The sequence below is a fragment of the Vicugna pacos genome, chromosome X (assembly GCF_048564905.1).
Source record: "Vicugna pacos chromosome X, VicPac4, whole genome shotgun sequence".
Taxonomy (NCBI): Eukaryota; Metazoa; Chordata; class Mammalia; order Artiodactyla; family Camelidae; genus Vicugna; species Vicugna pacos.
The window spans coordinates 97722320-97744037 of NC_133023.1; the positions used below are offsets into that span (position 1 = coordinate 97722320).

At 38.5% G+C, this 21718-nt stretch overlaps 1 protein-coding gene across 5 annotated transcripts in view; it reads right to left on the reverse strand.

The window, feature by feature from the left end:
* Positions 1-1587: 1587 nt before the first annotated feature.
* Positions 1588-21718, reverse strand: part of ATP11C (ATPase phospholipid transporting 11C (ATP11C blood group)) — a 152112-nt gene continuing 131981 nt past the window's right edge. For 2 of the 5 annotated variants that reach the window (XM_072955658.1, XM_072955657.1), the window contains 5 exons: positions 20848-20983; positions 18574-18639; positions 16253-16356; positions 13067-13220; positions 1588-4221 (listed from right to left, as the gene is read on the reverse strand). In XM_072955658.1, the coding sequence (XP_072811759.1) occupies positions 4159-4221; positions 13067-13220; positions 16253-16356; positions 18574-18639; positions 20848-20983 (523 nt within the window). In that variant the 3' untranslated portion in view covers positions 1588-4158. Of the gene's footprint in view, positions 4222-6853; positions 6959-6987; positions 7717-12878; positions 12946-13066; positions 13221-16252; positions 16357-18573; positions 18640-20847; positions 20984-21718 lie in introns of those variants that run through there. The other 3 variants (XM_072955656.1, XM_072955659.1, XM_072955660.1) reach the window with 3 other exon arrangements.

Sequence of the window (21718 nt, forward strand, 5' to 3'; positions counted from 1 at the left end):
TTTCTTCAGGCCATCAAGGGTGGCATAATGATGGAAATGCAGTGTCCTGGTTAAGTGCATGGACTTAAGTCACAATACCTGGGTTCAAAATCTGGCTCTACCAGACTGTGAGCTTGGTTTGTGACTCAGTTTTCTCATCTATCAAATGGAGAAACGTTAATACCTATTTCATAGGGGCTTGGGGATTATTAAAAGAGTGAATAGATGTAAAGTCACTGGAACAGTGCTGGCACAAAGTAAATGCTATAGAGGCTAGTTTGTATGTGGAATTGGGATTTCACTGGCTTTCCTGGTAGGAAATATGTCCTTGTGAATCGACGCCGAGACCTAAGAAACAGTAGGCATTTTAGTTTTGAACATCCTTTGCCCTTCCCACCCAGAGCCAGGGTCAAAGACCTGCCACCAGCAGCTTGCTCTTTGTCCCTGCTCCCAAGTCCCTGAGATGGACTCGCTTGGTCCACACAGCAGCATTTCTTCATAATAGGTCCACGTACTAGGAACCGAGGCTGCGTTTCCTTGCCCATCAGTTACTGGGGAAAATGTGTCAAATTAAAAAAAGAATGTTGTGAAATAATTAAGCCCCCCTCTTTCCCAACTATGCCCAGAACTCAGGCTTTCAAGCTTCATTAGTGCAGCTAGCATTTTAGCCACGGACACATTCACTGAATAACCACAGTGATAACCTCAGCCCCTAACCTTTCCATGTGCTTCTTGTTGAAGGGGCCAAACCACTCAGACCCTCACAATACTTACTTTATTGGCCAATCCTGGGCAGACTCCACAGTGACTCTGCTCCTTCCAAGGCTGGATGGGGGCAGGGAAGGAAGCCTGAACAAACTAATTCCAAGAAGGCAGAAAGAATCTGAGACACATCTATGGAAATCTGGTACATGACAACTACTCATTAAAAATGATCAAAGCGATAACAAAACCCCCTCAGTATAAAAATAACCATGCTTTCACCTGAATAGCAAATGACATTTTAAAAAACAATTATGGTCTTTTACCTCATCTGATCACCCCTCACCCCCAAGGCACTATTTTACAGATGAGGAGAAAGACGACTGCGAGGGAAATGGCTCTAAGTGGCAAAGCTGAAACTAACTTGGGTCACACCTCCAAGTACAGCACATTTCCCACTTAATAAGAAAAGAGGAAGTGCTCTAAATGTAGGTCAGACTAACAGGATTAAAAGACTGCAAAAATACAGACTGAAGTGGAAAAATGTTAATGCAACCAGCTACAGTAGACTTGTATCTTAGGCGTCAAGAAGGACAGGAGTTTTCAAGAAAAGGAACTTTCACAAAGCCTTGGATGCAAGCTGAGGAACAAAGTAGGGATGGAAGTGGGAGGGGGAAGAGGGGAGGGGAAGAGGGCTGCAGGGGGGACGGAGAGAAAGGTGTACACACCAGCCCCCCTCCCCGACCAAATCTCAAGCTAAATGCCAGTTGAACACATATACAAATGGTCAATCTTTTCTGAGTTGTACAGGCAGAGAGGAAATCAGAAACTTATTTCACATCACCAGATTGCTTCCATATTACTCTCATGTCAAACTGAGACCTTTCCAAAAAAGAGGCTAAAATATCAATCATATCATACCAAAGTTTATTGATTACATCAAACAAAAATCTCTGTAATGAAAAAGGCAAGTTGCATTCATAAAAGATGGCATTCACATTCATTATAGAAAGCAACAACGTAGATGTAAAAAATTGCTGAAGTGAAAAATGTCATTTGCAGTCCCGTTTTGCAAGCTGAAAATGATTTTGTCAACACTTGCATAAAACCTGCATTTATATACTGCATGTTATTAAAAAATTCCATCACTAAATTATTATGAATTTTGCAAATTTAGGCTTACATTTTATACTGTTGCTGGTGTAAATGTGGTAGATATGGAATTTATGTTTTCAGTTTAGTAGGTAACATCCTCAAACAATGGACAACAGTTATGAAAATTACAAGAACATTCTGTCGTTCAAAATTATTCAGATGATGGATATATAATCCTATTATTACATTTCCCCCCTTTTTCTATCACAAAATAAGGTGGTTAGATTGTAGTGCTAGGAATACTGGATGGCTTACTTCAAGTTATTCGATCTGCTAACCCCATGCTAACCATTTTTTTCAGCTCATTAATTAATATCTTTCAAAAAGTTGTCAAGTCCCTCTCAAGGATCTGGGCCATGATATTACACATCATTGCCATTGTGAATTTGAGCTGCAGTACCATGTGTAGCTAAGATACGACTCTAAATCCTCCTACTCTTTCTTCCAGGCTGCAAGGAATTTTACACGCCACCAGTCATACTTGCGCTGCCCTGGGTATTCTGATTATGTCAAATTTCCAATGGTCTGCATGAAACACGCCTTTTGAGTTAACAGTGGGCTCTCATTTGTATTCACAGTCCCTATAATTCTTACATAAAACAACAATAACAATATGGCAACAACCACAAAAACAAGAACAACAACAACAAAACATCAAAAGCTTTCCTGGGGTCTGGTTTTTTAGCTCTTTGGAATAGGTAAAGAATACATCGACTTGGTTTTCAGCAGACTACCTCAAATACGGGCGACTAGAACACAGCACACTTAGGAAGGTGTGGTGACACCTAACAAAATACTCAAAAATAATACTGATAGATGAGAACAAATGAAATAATGAAAAAGCGTCAGTAATGATGGAATGGTTTCTGATAACTGAAATTATGTCCTTTCTAGAATTTAAGAAAAATTACACCTAAACACTAACACAAAAGATGGATGGAGGAATCAAATGTGCCATATGGACTCTATAAATACATTGGTAATTAATTGAATCTAATACTTTCCCAAATCAAGGTATAATATAAACGCTAATAATCGTACAGGCATGCCAGAAAGACAACCAAAGATGGAAAGTGGTATGAAAACACCTTTTACAAGACCATTTTGATCTAGTAGTCAAATGTAGTCATTTATATATATAAAAAAAAGTGTGTTCATTTTAACATTTAATAAAGACATGTCACATTTATTTTTATGTTTAAAGTGAATGCCTTAGGAGGCTAAAACCTCTCTCTAGTCCGGTAAGTCGAGGGCTTTACTGAGGTGAATCTCATGGTTTAAGAGTTGGACCACATCCCTAGCCAAGTTGGCTAAGAGAGACATTCATGTTCAGAGTCGCACTCTGCAGGCTGAACCCCTCCTCCTTCCCAAACCGGCCAGTTAAAAAAAAAAAAAAAAGTGCTGCATATCTGCACAGATACAACCTCCTTCAAATAAAAACCATTAACAGTTTGAAATAAGCTATTCTTCCTTTTTCTCCACAAAAAAATTTAAAACTGATGTCCACAATGACCTTTATTTTTGGGTAACTATGGTTTTCCCCACCTTGCCTCAGATTCCAGTAAAACTAATACTGGAAAAATCTGTTCTATCTTAACTATTTTGAGGGGCTACTAAGGGAATGTAAATGCTTTATTTTCATATCTAGTACCTTTATACCCATTAAGTGTAGCTGAGAAGAACAGAAATAAAATAAATAACTTCCTTTGATTTTTACAAAAATACCCAAGGTTAACATTCTTTCCACCTAAGTGTTCAAGGTATTTTTTGGCAGGGATATTCTACCAAGACAAAATTAGCACGTGGGTGAACAGAAAGGATTAATTCTTTTATCTGATATATTGATTTAGTCCCCTTACATTTTCAAGTATTCCTTTCATATGTTTAGAAAAAAAATAATTTAAGATTATCATTCAGCAGGAACAAGAAATGTGATCCAAACAGCCTATTTCTTCTGCCAGGCAAAACAAGGTAATATTAGCAAAATCTATTCATTCCCATTGCATGGCTTCTACTTTATACTATTATATTTAAATCCATTCACAGAATTCATGGGTTAAAAGAGCACCCATTTGGTAGTTTTTATTCTATCTAAAGCCAGAAATTCTAAATATTCTTGCTTCAAACTTTCATATAATTCATAACTTAGAGCTTTGGCCATTAACAGCTACTTACAATAACTGTAAATGCTTAAGAGAGTCATTTGGTATTTTAATGGACATTTATTCTGAACCTTAGACATAAGATAGTGGTTTAGTTTGTTGCATATCGAGTATCCTGAGATGATAACTTTTTGTAGTTGCTTCTTCATGCTTTCTTTTTTTAGCTGTAACCACTGTCAATATGCTTGTAGGACAATAACATAGGCAGTTCAAGATTCGGATTCTGAAAGATTTAAAATATACAGAGTTAAAAGGTTTATTTTAATAATAATGTGAAACCATCTGTTTAGCATTTTCAAAAATAAATCAACTAAGTAGTAAATTTTGCTATGAGAGTAAAGCAATCATCTTAACAAAGTTGCCAAGTTTTATTCACATGCAGGGGAAAAAAAAAGAGTGACGCACTAACCAGTTTTTAATCCTTTCTTCATCTATCAGCTGAATAGATTCAGACTTGCTGTTTGCTTTTGGATTGCTCCAGGGTTCTCCTAATAATTGTTACCACTAGAACAGCAGAGGCTTAGCTCCCTAAGATCCCTTCTTCTAGCCTGTGAAGCTCCAATGAAAACAGGGACATTTTATCTAACTTTCTATCTCGAGCACTCAGCCCAGTGTCTGGCACACAGCAGATGCTCAGGACATGTTGAATGAATGAATTGATTACTCTTTTTTGGATGTGTCAATTATGACAAAGTCTGAAGATATATTCAATTTTGAAAAATTCTTATGAAAGTACTTTTCCCTTAGTTAAAGAAACGCTTCCCCCTGTAACACTGAAGTTAATTTTCTTCTTGGTAGATCACGTATCTATGAGTCAATGGACTCTTCTGCTTTTCTTATTCATCATCTTTTTAGAAAAGAAACCACAGTAATCTCCCTAAGAAAGCTGTAGATTCTTCTTTGGCTTCTCAACATTATCAAATGCTACGACGAGGATGGGGCATGATAGGTCAATTGATCACTGAGTGTCAATCTTGAGGAGTGGAAGTCCGATCAGGGGAGGGAGCCTAACTTTGATTCTGTATGCAAAAATCCAACCTTTTAAACCTGAGCAGTGGAGGGCCTTCAGGGGTGTGCTATTTTATTCCCATTTGGGCACACCTTCTTTGCCAGGCTTTGACGAGAAGTCTTCTGGAATACCTTCCATTGCTTTTGATGTTCCATATTCTCATATTAGTTCATCAGGTAGCAGAGTCAAGGTGACACTAACCACAATGAGGTTGCCATTCACATGGAGAACTTATAAAAGGAGTAGGCAGTTCCCTTATCAACCAAGGGATAAACTCAGTGGCTAAACTAATTGCCAAATAGTTTCCTTGGAGGAGAAATAATGTCAGATGAAAATATATTCCTGGAAGAAATAACTACATTAAAAAACAAACAATTGTCTTCTGAAAAACTCCCTCAGTTCTGTTAGGCATCATTGGAGTTAAGGCCCTGGAGAGACCAAAAGCATCAGCAATGCCTGCCCCCTAGCCTAGTCTCCCGAACCACAGACCAAGCTCAAGGAAAGCAATCCAGGGGGATCCAAAGTAACTGGAAACAGCATAGCTAAAATGCACCACACAGCTTAGGACAAGGCTATCTGGGACAAAATGGTCAAAGACTTTGAAGGCTACGGGGAAGCAGATTCATTACTGAGGTGAGCACATAAGCAGGTGAGTCACTCAAAATGGGTAAAAGGATGTAGACTGAGACAAAATGAGTTGGCTTCCAAAATAACACTGCAGATGCAGACTGTGATGAACTGTATGAGATAGAAGAACCAACAATCTATTAGCTCAATTTTTATTTATTGCTGGAGAGTGGGGAAGTTGATAGCTGACCAAAAAAGGGGGGGGGGACCTATGACGTAAACTCAGCTGTTAGCATCAAAGTGAACTGCCCCACAATTTCATTCATGATGATCATTAATTTTTATGTATGCATGAAAGACTGCCCTGCCCTAAGCCGTATAGAGTTGTTTCCAAGCTGACAAACTTGTAAACCTCATTCATGAATTACTCTAAATTCTCATGGATGGATAAAAGACTTCTAGAGGTCTGGGGTGACAGAGGCCCCTGCAGTGGGGAACACAGAATACACAGAGAGGAGTCATTCCGAGTTCAGGGATTCTTCCCATGGCATATCAATTCCTTCCAAATTTTTTTTTTGGGGGTAAATGAAACAATATGTTATAAAATAAATACTCACTTTTGGAAAAATTAATTATGAAGCATTCTGTATAATTAGGCTAGCATCCCCCTGAATGGCTAGGAAAGATTTTACCTCTGAAGTTGAAACATTTAGCTTGAATAAAACTTGACATTAAAAAAAGTGATTAGAGTAGATTGGTACTTTAACACATACTTGGGCATCAGACATTTACAAGGACATTAAGTATATACCTGCAAACACAGACACAGCACATGGAGGTACAAACACACTGAATTATTTTCACATAATTCCCAAAAGAACATGCAATGCTAAACTGACTTGCTATTATACAGATGCAATTTTGGAATATTTATTTTCAATTTTCCAAATGATCTTTTAAAATGAAAATTATATTTCCTCAATCAGTATTAATGAGCATTTTCACATGATGCCGTGACAACATGCCCTTTACAAATTAAATATACTGTATTACCCTTCAGCTGTGGAAAATGCCTAAAATGTTATTTGGGGGCTCAGCAAATTTGAAATATGTATTTCCCCATATTCCAAGTAATGCATCTTTATATTTTTGCAAAGAATAGTATAAAGTTCACCACACCAACAGCAGAGAAAATTTGGAGAGTGATATTTTCATTTTTTCTTTATAATGCTGTTAATCCGTTTCTTTAAAGCCAGCCCACTTGTTTAACACTAGGTACCTGTTACAATATATTAGATTCGTCTGAGAATGTTCGTAAAAGAAGAGGTCTGACTGAAGGTCTGGTGGATAATGAGTCAGATGCCTTTTTACAGCTCAGATTTCTCTGTAATAGTGAGGTAAAGATACTTAAAGCGTTAGAAGGTTGGTTAACCTACCTGGTGATAAAAATGTAGAAGAAAAAAATCATTTCCTATAGACTACTCTTGGCCCAAAGTACAAATGATGACACTAGATCAAACGCATAACATTTAAATGAATACATTTAAAGACCTAAGAAAGTCTCCAATTCGAGTAGAATTGTTTTCATGGTGGAAGTATACAGACAGTAGCCGTATGTGGCAAACTTGTGTTTTTGAAATGACACTGGTAAGTTATGTGATAGATGAGTCAGTATGGTTTGATTAGTAAACCTTACCATCCTTTTGGTGAACACCTCTGAGAGTTGTGAGGGTGCTGAGTGTATCAAACAAAGAGAAACTTGTGCAAAACATTCCTGTCTTAGTGAACAGACTAGCTAACACGCTGTGGCTTCTGCTGCATACCAGGAATCAATGGGACCACAGACCTACAGTCCAAGTTTTTGAAAATCACTTCTGCTCCAGTCTGACAATTTGAGAAGGTGAACAAATGACGAAAGGAAAATGACAAAATATTCTTTAAGTATCAATAAGATATAAAGATGAGTCATGAGAATTTTCCATAAAGAATCAGAAAATGGTGTCAAGCAAATGAGAACGCAAGCAAGTTGGTACATTAAGAAAGGAAATCACCTTATTCACTCCAAGAGAAACTGTGATTGCTGGAAGTTTGAGAAAGCATGAAGATAGTAGATGTTCCTGAGGAAGGGAGGCGTTTCGTTACCTTGTTCACAATTGCACAAAAGGTGGAAAATTGCAGTAGAAAAAAGAGAAATGCAGAAACCAAAAAAAAAAAAAAAAAAAAAAAAAAAAGTAAATATTTTCTGAAATGTAAGACATTTAAAAAGAAACCTTGAGAATTCGAAGTCGAAATGACGTTAGTTTTGAAGACATTACTTTCTGAAGTAAAAGTAGAGTTAGAGTTAAGAATAGTCTATTATATGTGTAAACTGCTATTTCTCTGTATATCAATTAAAAAATTTTTTGTTAATGGGAAAATTGACTATTTTGAATAAAATAACTTAAAAATATGCTTCTTATTTGAAATAAGGCTCATCTCTAATCACTAAACTTACATCGTTCAAAATCCGCTGGTCAGAGAGCTATGTTCAGGGTCCATCAGCAATCTATCTTGAAGCAACTATCTCCCCTATCCAGGCGCACAGATGTAATCTCAAAGGACTGACTGCCCTCAGGCAGCTGTAGGTTAAAAACCTAATCAAAACTAACATAATGAGGAAACATTCGGTGAAACCACACTTCAGTACCGTTTACCTCTGGACCGATGCTTAATTTCCTTTATTCTAACATAATTTGATCAGTTTCCCCCCTTTTTCCGATAGAGACTTTAAAAAGGTTGGCTAAGGAGCCATGAATTTTTCCTTTAAAACACTTAACAGAAAGTAAAAATTGATAACTTAAGGTTTAATCAGAAAATCTAAGAGGTTACTTTTTTTCTTTCTTATTCTAATCTACAGACTCGGTTTTGGTATTGCTCAAGCAAAACAGAAGGTGACTATGGCGATGAGCTTAACGATTCTGCTAATGAGGAGTACCCATATTATCTACTTAGTGCCTAATGAAAATAAACCTAAAAAAGAAACCAGCTAAAGTAACGCATGCATCTAGCGGAGTCTAATGAACAATTATCCTTCTAAAGGCAAGTACTTTGACGTTTTCTCCTGCTTGTATTTTACCTTACAGAAAGCTGGTAACATGTTCGTAATATGCAAACTACTAATTGATAAAGCTAGAGAAATAAATACTTAGTTTTTGAGAAAAAATTGTTTAATTGTTCTGTCTTCTATTTTGTGGGCAAAAACCTTGCAACAAGATTAACATGATACCAAATCCCCCACCCTGTGTTTAATATACAAGCCCATCTATTTAAGACTGTAACTGAAGCACATTTTGGCGTGCTCAAAACCTTGTATCCAACCATCAGAGAGATGAAAGTATTTCTATGAAGCAGAAATTTCAGGGGTTAATAGGATACTTTATAAAGGGAAACAAAAAAATATGAAAGTATAGAAGGCAGTAGAGAGCATGGAAAGAGTAAAGTGATAAAAAATTGATATAGCTAGCAACTGGTGGAGGGGGTGAAAAGGATGGGAGATAATGAACTTAAACAGTATGAAATTTCCACATTCCTTTGCATTATCTAGAGAGCTTTGACATTGGCTCAGTTAGCAGTCTGTCAAAGAGGCCAATGCATAAAGGTCCATCTCAACAGCCATGATGTTAGGATTCAACTTTATTTTTGTCTAGTACAGATCTTTAGAACCCATGGTTGTATAGGACACTGTCAGAATTGCAATAGTAATCATCTTTGTCACCACTGTTATTGTAAGGATAAGTTGTATTCTCCAAAATTCTCAAAGTGCTTTCTCTGGGAATTTTGCTCAGACAGCTGACATTCTTTTCCTGTCTTCCACTCTGAAGGCGCTCCCTATGTTAATGGAATGTTTCCACTTGTTTGTGCAGACATCACAGGCAAGCCATGGCCAAGTTCCTGGGTCCATTCCCACTAGATTACAGTGTTCCCATGGCTAGTAGGCGAAGTCAAGCCTCCTTTTGATTGTGGTGGTTTACATGGGAAAACTTTACATAAAGATATGTGGAAAATTCCTCCACTGGAACTGGGAACTGGTATTGACTAGTTGACTAGAAGGTCCAGGTGTATTTCATTAAGAGACAGCCCAACAAATGTACTTAGAGGGACACGGCTTTTTTGAAATACCAAAAATCCTAAACTTTACATTTCCTTTGAAGTGTCATCTGCTGTTCCATTGTTTCACGCTCAATGACAGTTTCATCACACACTGTCAGCAGCGTGGCAGTGCAGCTTTATAACCTAAGGAAACGCCCTATGATCCGTAATGATGAGATTTTAGCTCAAAAGTTAACTACGTTGCTGAAAATAAGGGTGTGAGAATATATTCATCCCTGAGTAAAGCCACTGACGGAACCTAGATTCGAAGATAGCAGAAGTCCTTATAACACTAGTATCATGACAGAAGTCAGCTGTGGTGGAGGCCACCCTAGCAGCCTTTTTACTGGAGGCTTCAGGAGGCAGTGACTTGGACCTTGAAATAGCTCAGCTGTGTTACAGTAAACCATATTGTTGAGTCTACTATTCTGCTGTATACCTACTTATGAAGTGTTCCGAGTAAATCCCCTTTATAAGTCAACTAGAGTGAGAGCTCCCTGTGAATTGGAGCCACATTGCTTCATCCCTGAATTATCAACACCTAGGATAGTAGCTAACTTAAGAGTGGACCCTCGGGCAATGTGCGTTGAATTGAATAGAATTCAACAGAAGGGTGCTTCTATAATTGTTAAATGTAAATAGCTTAGCTTCTCTCTCAAATGCCATGGAGACATTTTCACTACCCACTGCCGAATTCCCTTCTCAAAGCAGCTGCCAAGACCCACAGGAGGACAGCACAAGCAGTCTACTTGTCACAGGCATTTCTGGCTCTGTGTACAAAGGATCCTGGTGCTTAGTGGCTGAACTCAGGGGGATCTACCTCTAGGTAGGGACAAACACTTGACCCTGTTAGGGAGCCTGTCAGGTATGAAGCTGATCCAGTGTGAAAAAATCTTTTGCCTCTTTAACATCAGGTCAGTGTCTTAGGCAAAGGATACTGAATAAAGGAAGTCACCCAGAATGCCACACCGTTGGTCATTACGATAGCCTTTGTCCTTTATCTTAGAATGGCCTCTGCCTCTTTGATACGGCCCAATAGAGCCTTATGTAAACAGATGTGACTTATCAGAGTAGCCGTGGCTGCCATGTTTCAGCTGGCCTTTATGCATTCATATGCACTACTTTGCTCTTGCGTTTTCTTGCAAGGGGGGAAAAAAAAGAAAAAGAGGCAGTGCTGCTGAGTGCCCACAATGTTTTGTCTCATCTGCAACTCTCAAAATCCCAGAGAGTCTGAAAAACCATTTAGCTTTTCAGACTTTGGATGTAAAGAGAGATGTTCATCAGTAGGTGGTTCAACACATGTTCACTGGTTCCATGAGGATAGGAATAAATGAATGAATGATTGAATGAATGAAGGTGATTATGGAAATTCTCCTGGTTGTTCTAGCATATCAGCAGGCCAAGCTATAGCACAGACACTAGAATTTCTCCTATCACAGACATAACCCACGGCAAACAAATTTCATGCTGAACCTTGGCGACGTTCTATGCTGCTAAGTGAACAGGGCTGCAGTCCCATAACCCCATGCTTTCAACAGAATCTGCTGTCTGCATGGAAAGAAAATATTCTAAGCCTTTATCTGTGACTACTTTGTTGCATCCTTCTATTTAATGGCCATTTAATTTATATAAAAGTCTCCTCCTGCCAGTGTCTAATTTTTTTTAAAGGGCCTAAGGAAGAGGATAAGATGATATATTTGAAGGTTTTGATTTCTAATATTTTTGTATCATCTTTAGAGCATGAAGCTGGGTGTGAGCCATTATTTAGCATGAGCTCCATTACCCCAAATAAGAAAAATATTGAGGAGCACCTTAAAGTGTACTCCCAAATAAGGAGAGTGGAAGAGTACCTCAAAGGCCCTTCCCAGACAAATCCTCTATTTCTTACTATGACATTTTTTATTTGGCTTCATGCAAATTGCCACTTGAGCCCTTCTGGGAGGAACTTATTTTACCCCTGTTCAACTGGTGTTAACATTTAATCAGACAAGCAAATGCCACTTTCCCATTTTAATACCAGGCTGGAGGGTTATGGGGCACAGATCGGGAGGGTCTACTGGAGGGAATATCGAGAGACTAAGGTGGTTTTAGCTTGGTTAACGTTCTTGTGTCTAGTTCCACCTACAAGGCATGTAGAAGCAGGGAGTCAGGGCCAGTCCTGACCACCTAACTACACACTGATTGGCCTTGTACACCAAGAATCAATGTGGCTTATGTCACTGACAATCTAGTGCTTTCGAATGGGGCTGATACTGACTTGTATCATGAAGCTCCTCTTTTATACATCTAATCAATGAAGATCTTCCCACTATAATCATTTTAGTTTCCTATGTCTCCATGATGCCAACCACTGGATTCTATCAGTTCAACAGAAAAAAAAAAACAAAAAAACCCCCCCCAAAACCAAGCCCAAGACAAACCAGTTTTGTGACTAAACTTGTTCGCAAATTTGATCAAATAGATCAGGCAGACAGAGCTCAGACTACTTCCTGAAAATATTGCCTTGGAGGAGCTACAAGATCTAGGTGTCAGTATGATAGAAACAGGGTTTTGTTTGGCAAAATGAGCTAGTATTGGCAGAAGTATGAACATATTTAATTAACTTGTTGGTCAAAATTTGCCAGTTTTATTTTCCAGGCTCATCTACCCCTGTTAGTTTAAAGGCTTTTTAAGAAAGGTTCAAAAGATATCAGACAATGCAGGGCCAAGCAATTAGGCTGACAGAAGGTAATAACTTTTCATTCTCGTGAAAAATTCACAATTTATAAGCAGCAAAAATAAAAACACACTCATAAAACAATCCTGAATTTTTACAAGTGTGTTTGGGAGGGAAGGATGTAGAAACCACATCCAGGGAATTCTCTTTGGTTCAAATATACTGCTGACAGACAGGGCTAGAAGCAACACAGAGATTAAGCAGCACTATAATTAAAGGAAAGGGAAAAGTTTGAAAGAGACAAATTGGGATTATCAACTGAAAAAAAAATCTGCAAACAACCCACAGGGAAATTTCTAAGGTTAAGGCTGGAATGTTGGTGTGGAAATTCCCAGTGTGAAAATTCTAGGCTAAAAAAAAAAAATAATTTTTTTCCATTTAAAATTCCATATGGAGCATATGAGATACTCCATATGGACTGCTAAAGGTCACATAGAACACTATTAAGGAATCTACTTACCACCTGCATTGGATAACGAAGTTTTTTACTATACTTTTTATGCAGAAGAGGAAATTAAGTGATGAACCTGTAAGGAGGGGTTTAACATGCTGTAACTAATGCAATTCTCTAAATACAGTTTTTAGTTCATGGCAGATATTGACGCCCCTTCCAAAAATCAGGTTATAATAAATAAACTTAGTCCTTACCCTGGCACTTCTTCTTCTTACATTCTTTAATACTATCAGGAGAATCTCAGGGAAAAGGCTGATAAATATTAGAAGAAAGATGGCCAACCAGGTGGATACAGAAGACAGCATTTGAGCAAATACGAAATACATTCTCTGTTGTTTGAGAAAAGGCCTAGAGTGGAAAGAAAATACATAATGGAAAAACAAATCAGTTCTTGTTATATGAAAGAGCAGTGTAACTGAAATTGTCTTTTGTATTTAAAAGGAATCCTTGTTATGCACATTAATAAAAATAATTTTCTTTAGAATGACCCAAAAGTAGTAAACAGATTTCATTTGCTCAATGTTTGGAAAAGGAAAGGAATGATACTCAAAGGGGAAAAAAGATAATAAAATGCATTTGACTTGAAAACAACTAAGCAATCAGCTTTAAAGCTGCCAACTGGAGAATATGTATTTGTATTAGAAAATGCTGAAGCTTCAGAGATATTCAAAAGAAGTGATGATTAATTTTCATGCTAACAAACATTTTACTTCCTCACCTGTTTTATTAATATAAGAATGGATTTGTGCTTTACATTCAGAAATGTAAGCCATTTTTATAACCCCGCCTCAAAAAACCCATATGTAAATATAAAAAGGACCGTAGTTTTTCTCTCTCAGGTGGGAGGAATCTACCACTCTCATCCACAAATATACACCAAGTACCAGTGTGTGCCGAATCACCTGACAGAAAGAATACTGCTAATCAAACATGAAGCCTTGGCGCCCAGAAATTCAGGATGCTGCCGCCTCACTCTGTGGGGGCTCAGTCACCCACTGAACTGTTAGGCAGCCATTTGGAAGTGCAGCCAGTTCCCCTTTCCTGCCTCAGCTGAACCTCAGCAGGCTGGGTGACTGTTGCCTGAAGCTGAGGGGGAGGAAGTGCAAAGTGGCTGCTCAAGGCCAGGGTAGACATCAGACTGTCCTTGGATTAAAAGCCTTAGGTAGATAAGTGCTTGGTCCCATTTGGTACGTCACAAATAGTGCTCACTGAAGACAAACTGGTTTCTCCTGGAAAACCTAGGAGTGCGGGTACAGCTCAGTGGTAGAGCTGCATGCTTAGCATGCACGAGGTCCTGGGTTCAATCTCCAGTACCTCTGTTAAAAAAGAAATATGTAAATAAACAACCTAATTACCCCCCACAAAAAACAAAAGAAAAATACAAAAACTGGTATTTGTGCACTCTTATGTAACATGATGAAAATCAAGTCTGTGGTTGTGCGTATGTGAGGAATAGACTGTGAGCAGAACAGTCAGGGGTAGAAACTTATGAGGTCTGGGCTACACACGTTTTTTAGGGGAGGCCATAAAGAAAAGATTTCTGCCGAGTTCTATTCTTACTCTAATTCTGAAGTGCCCCCTGAACAATTTTCTAGGCAATTAACTGAGCCATAAGGGTCCAGCAGACAAGTGACAGCTAGTCACAGGATACTCCTACAATACTCTGTGATTACTAGCTCTCGATTTTTCTTTTTGACTTAATGGCATCTATGGAGTTTTGCAGGGGAGCAGTAAAAACCTGAAGATATTATTCCTGTATTGGGTTTGGGGCTTAGAATTCATCATTCTCACTGCCCATCACCAAAGGGGCATGTCACATTGCCTCAGGGTTGAACATGTCCAGAGATATTAGCTGCAAGCAGCATTCAGCCGAAGTTTTGCACAGTTTCTAGACAGTGTGTTGGCTGCTTTATAATATATATTTTATATTCATGTAGTAGCTCAACTCAGACAGGTCTACTTAAGGACAGCACTACGGGCAACAAAATAAGACAGATTAATATTTAATTTTTAGTAAGCATTTCTTAATGAATAGAAACAAGTATGACAATATCGTACTCATTTAAAGGATTTATTTTAATTGATAAAGAATAGCCTTGAAAGAGCGAGAAACTTGTTTTGTTTGCTAGAAACATTTTAATCTTGTGGAAATTTTGCATAATTAGTTCAGATGCTGATTACACAGATTCCTAGACAGAATTATGGTACTGTGGGCAGACCTACAACTGGATGTTGCATTTGGTTAATCAACTTTGATTCATTTCTGTATTATTAAAGAAAACAGAGACTTCCTTCAGATTCATTGCTTCAGTAATTACTTATATAGGTGTCAAAGAAATGCTGTAATTATACTTTTTGGAGCTGCTACTTCTGTAACTGATTAGGTTTTTCATATTTTTATTTCTTAAGGCTTTTCTTTTAAAAAGCTTTTCAAAACAGTACGAGTTTCTTCTAATTAAGTCTCAAGGGACATAAACACGGTCCTCACATCTCTGTGATAACATGGAATGCTTTGTAAGATTCTGCTCAAACCAATGAAAATATGTAGTCTTGGAGTCTCACTCTATGGCTTAATCTAAATTCTGCTGCCTACTGTTGGCATCCTTGTCAGAGGAAATCACGGATTAATGAAAACAACTGTGATATGTGAAAACAAAATATAGACCTCTGGGAGTAAGGAGAGTAGATGAAAATCTAACTTATTCTCATTCCATATAACTCTGACTCTGATCGTCTTGAGGCAGGGGCACAGGCTATTCATCTCTGTACCCCTCAGAGAGCTTCACACAAAATGGATCTGAATAAACATCTATTGAACCAAGATGAACTGAATGAACTTAAAGTCCAGGCTGTTGCGTCTACCTTTACCTACCCGCAAACAATGGGATAGTGATTTCAAGATATAACCCTCTGAGGATTAAGTGACATATTCTATATCTCGAGCATGTCTGTAGCGATGAGAATGAGAGTAATATAACATAAAGAGAGAACAGGGTCCAAACGGATAATAATGTACCTATTGGCCACTATATCCTATGGAAACTTCACAGGATGAGTATTCCCACTGGAAATAACATGGGAGGTCATTCTAGAAATTACAGTTTCATTTTACAGAGAGATGTTTACACCACTTCAAGTTGAAAGATTTGGACAGGGGCTACCAGAAGCAAGGTCTTTGAAGTAGCTCATGCAGTCTACATACTTGCATTTGAAATCTTACCTGAAATTAGCAGCATTCCTGGCTAGAAGTAACTTCCAGTCTATTAATATTGAAGATTTGCCATCTTATATAATCAAAACTTTAAAAGTATAATGAATGTTTGCATATCCAACGTACATATAGTTATTTACAGATTACTCACACATACAAGGCTGCTTACCATATAATTCCTCCCCAGAAGAATGAGAAAAATACATAAAAGGCTAAAGAACCCCAGATCACAAAGTGGTTTATCCACGTCCAGAACCGAGTATCCAAGGCGAGCTGAAAAGATACAACGCAAGAGATTTCACGATGGGTACAAACTGCACCAGGCCGAACCCTGCGCTATTTGATAAGTTGTACACAATATGATACCTGTGGGAGGATTGAGCCTGAATCAGGCAACCAGAAGAGAACAGAACTAGAAGAACAGAACCCGGAGTTTTCAAAGAGCTCTGCCCTAACTCACTGAGCTTCTAGAGTACAGGCACGGAGGTGTGGGCGACAAGCACGCGGCTGCAAAGGCCTCAGGACTGAAGGCAGGGCAAGGAGTAAGGCAATGGGAGTGCCCAGGAGGCTGGAGCCCCAAGTCCTCATGTGGTGGCAACCAGGGAGCTGATAGCAAAAGGAGAAGGCCTAGCTGGTGGAGGCAGCTACACTGAAAAGCAGGAGAGGGACAGAGCAGCTGGGAAGAGAAGACAAACTACACAATGGAGTTGTGGGACCGCAGACCCAACAGGTGGGGGTTACTAAACGCAAAGGCAACCAGCTCCACACACCTGGCAGCATGGAGTCATGGGATTATATAATGTGCCTTTTAACTGCAAAACTTGTATCTATTCCATTAAATTAGTAACATTTTCAAGTTGCTTTAGACTTTAATCCCTTCACGTTTCTTCCAGGGCTGATGGTTTCTTCACATTGTGGCACCTGGCATTTTCCAGTGCAAACTAAAACCTGAAAGTATAGTCTGCTCTGCTTGCTTAAAATTTCTGGGCCACACGGACTAATATCCAGGGCATTTACATTTTGAAGAGGAGGAGGCATCTCAGTTTTGTTACTGGCTGTGGCAGCCTGCTCCTCACCTCTCTGCTAACAGTTGCTCATGCATAAGCAGGGTATCGGTAACACTGTCAATGTCGTCTGCAATTCCCACCTCCGGGCTGCTGGCGAAAACGCCACAATAACACCCATGCAAAGGGGAAGGAGAGCGTGGCTTCTGAAGACATGTGAAAGAGGCTGCCGTAAGGCCCACTTTAACTGTGACGGGCGCTTGGAGGCCCTACTGCCAGACACAAGGCCCAGGGTAAAACGGGGTGGGGAGGATTCCGTTTCAAATCATGGTCCTGGGAAACAACGGTAAATAGTAACAACTAGTACCTACCGCACTGAGCACATTCTGTGTGCCAGACACCATCCTAACTGCTTTAAATGTATTCACTAACTGACTTCTCACAGAACATCCTGAGAGGTAGGTGGCACTTTCAGCTCCATTTTATAATGGAGGTACTGAGAAATGAAGTTACTTGCCCAAGGATGCCCAGCTAGTAAGTGGCTAAACTGAGATGAACCGCAACACTTTCTTTTGCAGTCCTAAAATACTAACGAAATAGATGACGAATAATGCAAACACATTAGTTCTATTCAGTATGAGAAATGAACCGGGTATTAAAAACTCAAGAGGGGAAACGATTTGAGGTCCTTTGTCAGTTATACTTCTGAATTCTAGTTCTGACCACTGGGCATACTGGAACTTATTTAAAGGTACTCATTCTTGGACCCCACATGAGCTGTTTATCACTGGAATGATCAAAATATTTAGATTACACCTTCAACTGTAAGGCAGTCCCAACTCACGAACCTCAAGGGTAGTATTCAGCCCAGAGCATTATTACATGGCTGCATGTTAATGCCAGTGCTTTTGCCAAAATTGCCCTCCTTGTAATGTTACCTGCTATATATTCTTAGGCATCTCATCACTAATATGGGTAAATTTCAGTGATGAATACATTACTACAAAATTTCTTCACTACTAAGCTCTTTGGCATACGTATCTTGCTCATGGACACCTATATTCAACTTAAGTACCTAAATTCGTTTAAGGACTGGCATTCTTAAACAGATATATAACTTGAAAAAATATTCAAGTACTTAACATGGAAACACACACATACACACTCATAGCCCATTTATATACCACTTATAACATCTCAAAAATAGCTGGAAAGGAATAGATTAGATTTTCAACATAAGTATGGTGAAAAATGTTTTTCAAAAAATAAAAAAGAGGATAGAAAATATACTGGAAAAAACAGATCACAAATAGTATACAAATAAATGTCCAAATCTCTAATATCACACATAACTTTAGTAAGCATTCAGACTTGAATAACAACTCTCAATGAAAATAAAGATTAGAAGACAAAAAGGACATATTAATACAAGACCAGAAGTATTACAAAATGGCGTTAAATACATTTGAATAAATAAAAATCTAACCTTCAGAGTTACAGTGAATACTAAGACTGTAAAAACAATGGTTCCAAAAGTCCAGTTTCCATATACCTGAAAAACATTCAACAATTACATGTACCATGAATACATGAGCCTGCTTAAAATAATAAAAAGCCAAGTTTAATCTTGTATGTAACTACCAAAGATTTTTGCATGAATTACTTAGGGAAATATTTGGTCATAAGATCAGGTCAAGATGCTGGGTTTTACTGTGATGCTAAATTTTCTTGGACAGGTACACTGCATAGGCAGTTGGTAGGGTTTATTTTCACAATTCCATGCATCATAAAACAGGGAATGCACTGGTATGACACAGGCAGAAAAAAAACCTTTTCTACTAATAGTAATGGTTCATTAAAACAACTCATTTGGATGACATGTCTCTAAAGAGTTTGATATTGGCTTTTCCTATAATGCAGAATGAATGGTCTCAAATACAGACTAATTTGCAGACAAATGAACTCACATTTTTATAGAATATACAGTGACAGGGTAAATAGACTTATTGTAGTGATCATTCAGTACATAAAAATATTGAATTATGTTATACACCTGAAACTAATGCTATATGTCAATTATACTTTAATAAAAAATAAATAGAATAAAATAAATAGAATAAAATAGACTCTCATTTTTTGGCTATAAATATTAGCACTGTCCGCATGTGCACATCAAAGAAAAGCAGATACCATGTATAAATCCAAACGATGGCAATGAATGGCACATATGCTTACCAAATGCTGTCAAGATCTGAATGCGTAACATTAAAACAGAAAATGAAATGTAAAAGGTTTTTAAAAAAAAAAAACAAAAAATTAAGGTTAATAGAAGCAAAAAAAAGGACTTGATAAATCATACATGGTGTTTATGTTTAATTGCTGATAGTAGTTCTTATACTAATTGTAATTTTAGCAAACATACATAATAAAATCTAATTAATTTGGACTTCATGAACTCAACATGGGTGATGAGTTGCACATAGGCTGGGGTGAGGCTCCCCATGCACCACCTGAAGAGTTTGCTGAGCAAATGAACCATGTCAACAGGGTTGCAGGAGAGAACCTGCTTACTTTGTAGCAAACTCTTTTTAAGCAATAGTCAACTCTATGTAATTTATGTGCCAGATAAATATAAGATAAAAAGTGGAAGTCACAGAATCAGTCATAAAGCTGAAGAGATCTGAGAAACCATAACATGTAATCTCTTCTTACTGCTGGGCAAAGTTGACTTGGAAAACGGAAGTGGCTGGCCTGAGGACACGCAGAGAGATTCAGTAGGGCACTCTCCTTGGCAAGTGCTCCACGTGCCTACTCTAACTCTAAAGTGATGAATAATTTTAATGGATTCATACGAAACTAATGTCTGTTTGTCCAGATTCAAGAGGTTTTGTCCGTAGTACCTAATTTCAAAGTATCACTCAAATTCACTGAGCCTATCACTTTGGTAACAGATGTTGACTGTCTAGCTTCTAGACACAGTCATTGTACTCAGTAAAATCTTTCTGAACCTTAGCTTTGCTTCACATAGTGATTACAAAGAATGAATGACCATAAAAGAGGAAGCCCAGAAATAGCAAAGAACACAGAGAAAGCAGCATGCAAGGTGGTGGGCTGGACTTTCCACCGTGTGGCTGCGGGAAAAGCCCGCCCCATCAGCAATTCTCCTCGAACACAGCCAGGGCAAAATCACCCTGATGCAGGCGCTGAACTATGTATTGCTTGCTGGGAAAGCAATGGCATGATCAGTGTCATCTTTCTGGAAAACACTGTGCTCCCATGTGCAAGGGAAGGCGGAAGAGAAGGGAATTCCCCCTCTTTAATTACTGGGCAAGTACTGCAAAGATATGGCGGCTCCCCGCTTCGGTTCTACGCATGGAAGGCCACTATGAATAAGAACTGAGTGGGGCCAGATTTTGCTTTTTAAAACAGTTAAAGCCTTGCTCACATTAAAGTGTAGGGGTCCAAGGTCTGAAGTCCCAGGAACTCTCTCCATCTAGTACAACTTATAGCCAAGTTAAGCTTCCAGAGGTTTGCACATAAGCTTGCTAGTTAGACATGCACGCAGGAAGTGATATCTTACTTTAATGTTTCTGTTGTTCTAAGTAAGTTGTGAGAACTAAATAGCACACTTTTAGAAAAACAGTTTGCAAAATGATTACAGCTAGAATATGTGTATGACAGATCCAGGGCCTCTGGAAAAAAGCTAAGCCATGCTTATAATACCAAAAGATGTAGTAGTTTTTCATTTTTTTTTTTTTACCTTTGCATTTTCTTCCAGGGATGAAGTCTGAAAAAGAAAGTAAGTCCCAAAGAAGAATACTGTTCCTTCAAACGCAGCCAGAAATGTCCAATATAAGAAGGGGCCCAACTGCAGCATGGCATTGCCAGAAATCTTCCTGTTGAGAAATGGGGAAAAAAATGCAGGTTAATGAATTTCTGAAGGCTGTTTATTTAAAGATTCAGTGAAATGCCAAAGGTGCGCATGGGGTTTGACTCTGTTATAATGAAGGGAACCTCACCTGAGGGGCTGGAAGGCTTTGGGCAAAAGGCCAGACTGAGTTGCAGGTTTGTCTTTGTGCAGCCGGCTCCTGTCGGAGGCGCTGGAGTAAACTGTCAAAGTGCTTCTAAGTTAAAATTCTGGCCACTGACAATAATAATGTCTCAGTAATAATTAGCTCTCATTTACTAAGTACTTATTGTATGCTAATAAAACTGGATTAAGTTTTATTTTGTCCACATAAAAACCACATGAGATAGGTAATCACTCCCATTTACAAATAATGAGCCTCAAAAAGGTACATCATAATCGTTCCCAAACTTTGATGCACAATGGAGTCACCTGGGGATCTTTAAAAACACTGCTGCCTGGCTCCTATCCTCATTCTGATTTAACTGGCATGTGGTGTTACTGGGGCACTAGGATAATTGTAAAGCTCCCCAGGTAATACTAAAATGTGCAGTAATTTGGGAACCACTAGTACAGCAGTTAGGAAGGGACAGAGCTAGTATACAATCCTAGACTGATCTGACTTCAGATCACATGCTCTCAACCAAGCCACCATGGCTTTCCAACTGTAATTGTTAAAGTATTTCTTTCAATCGAGGCTTCTTCCTGGGAAGTTAACCTTTTT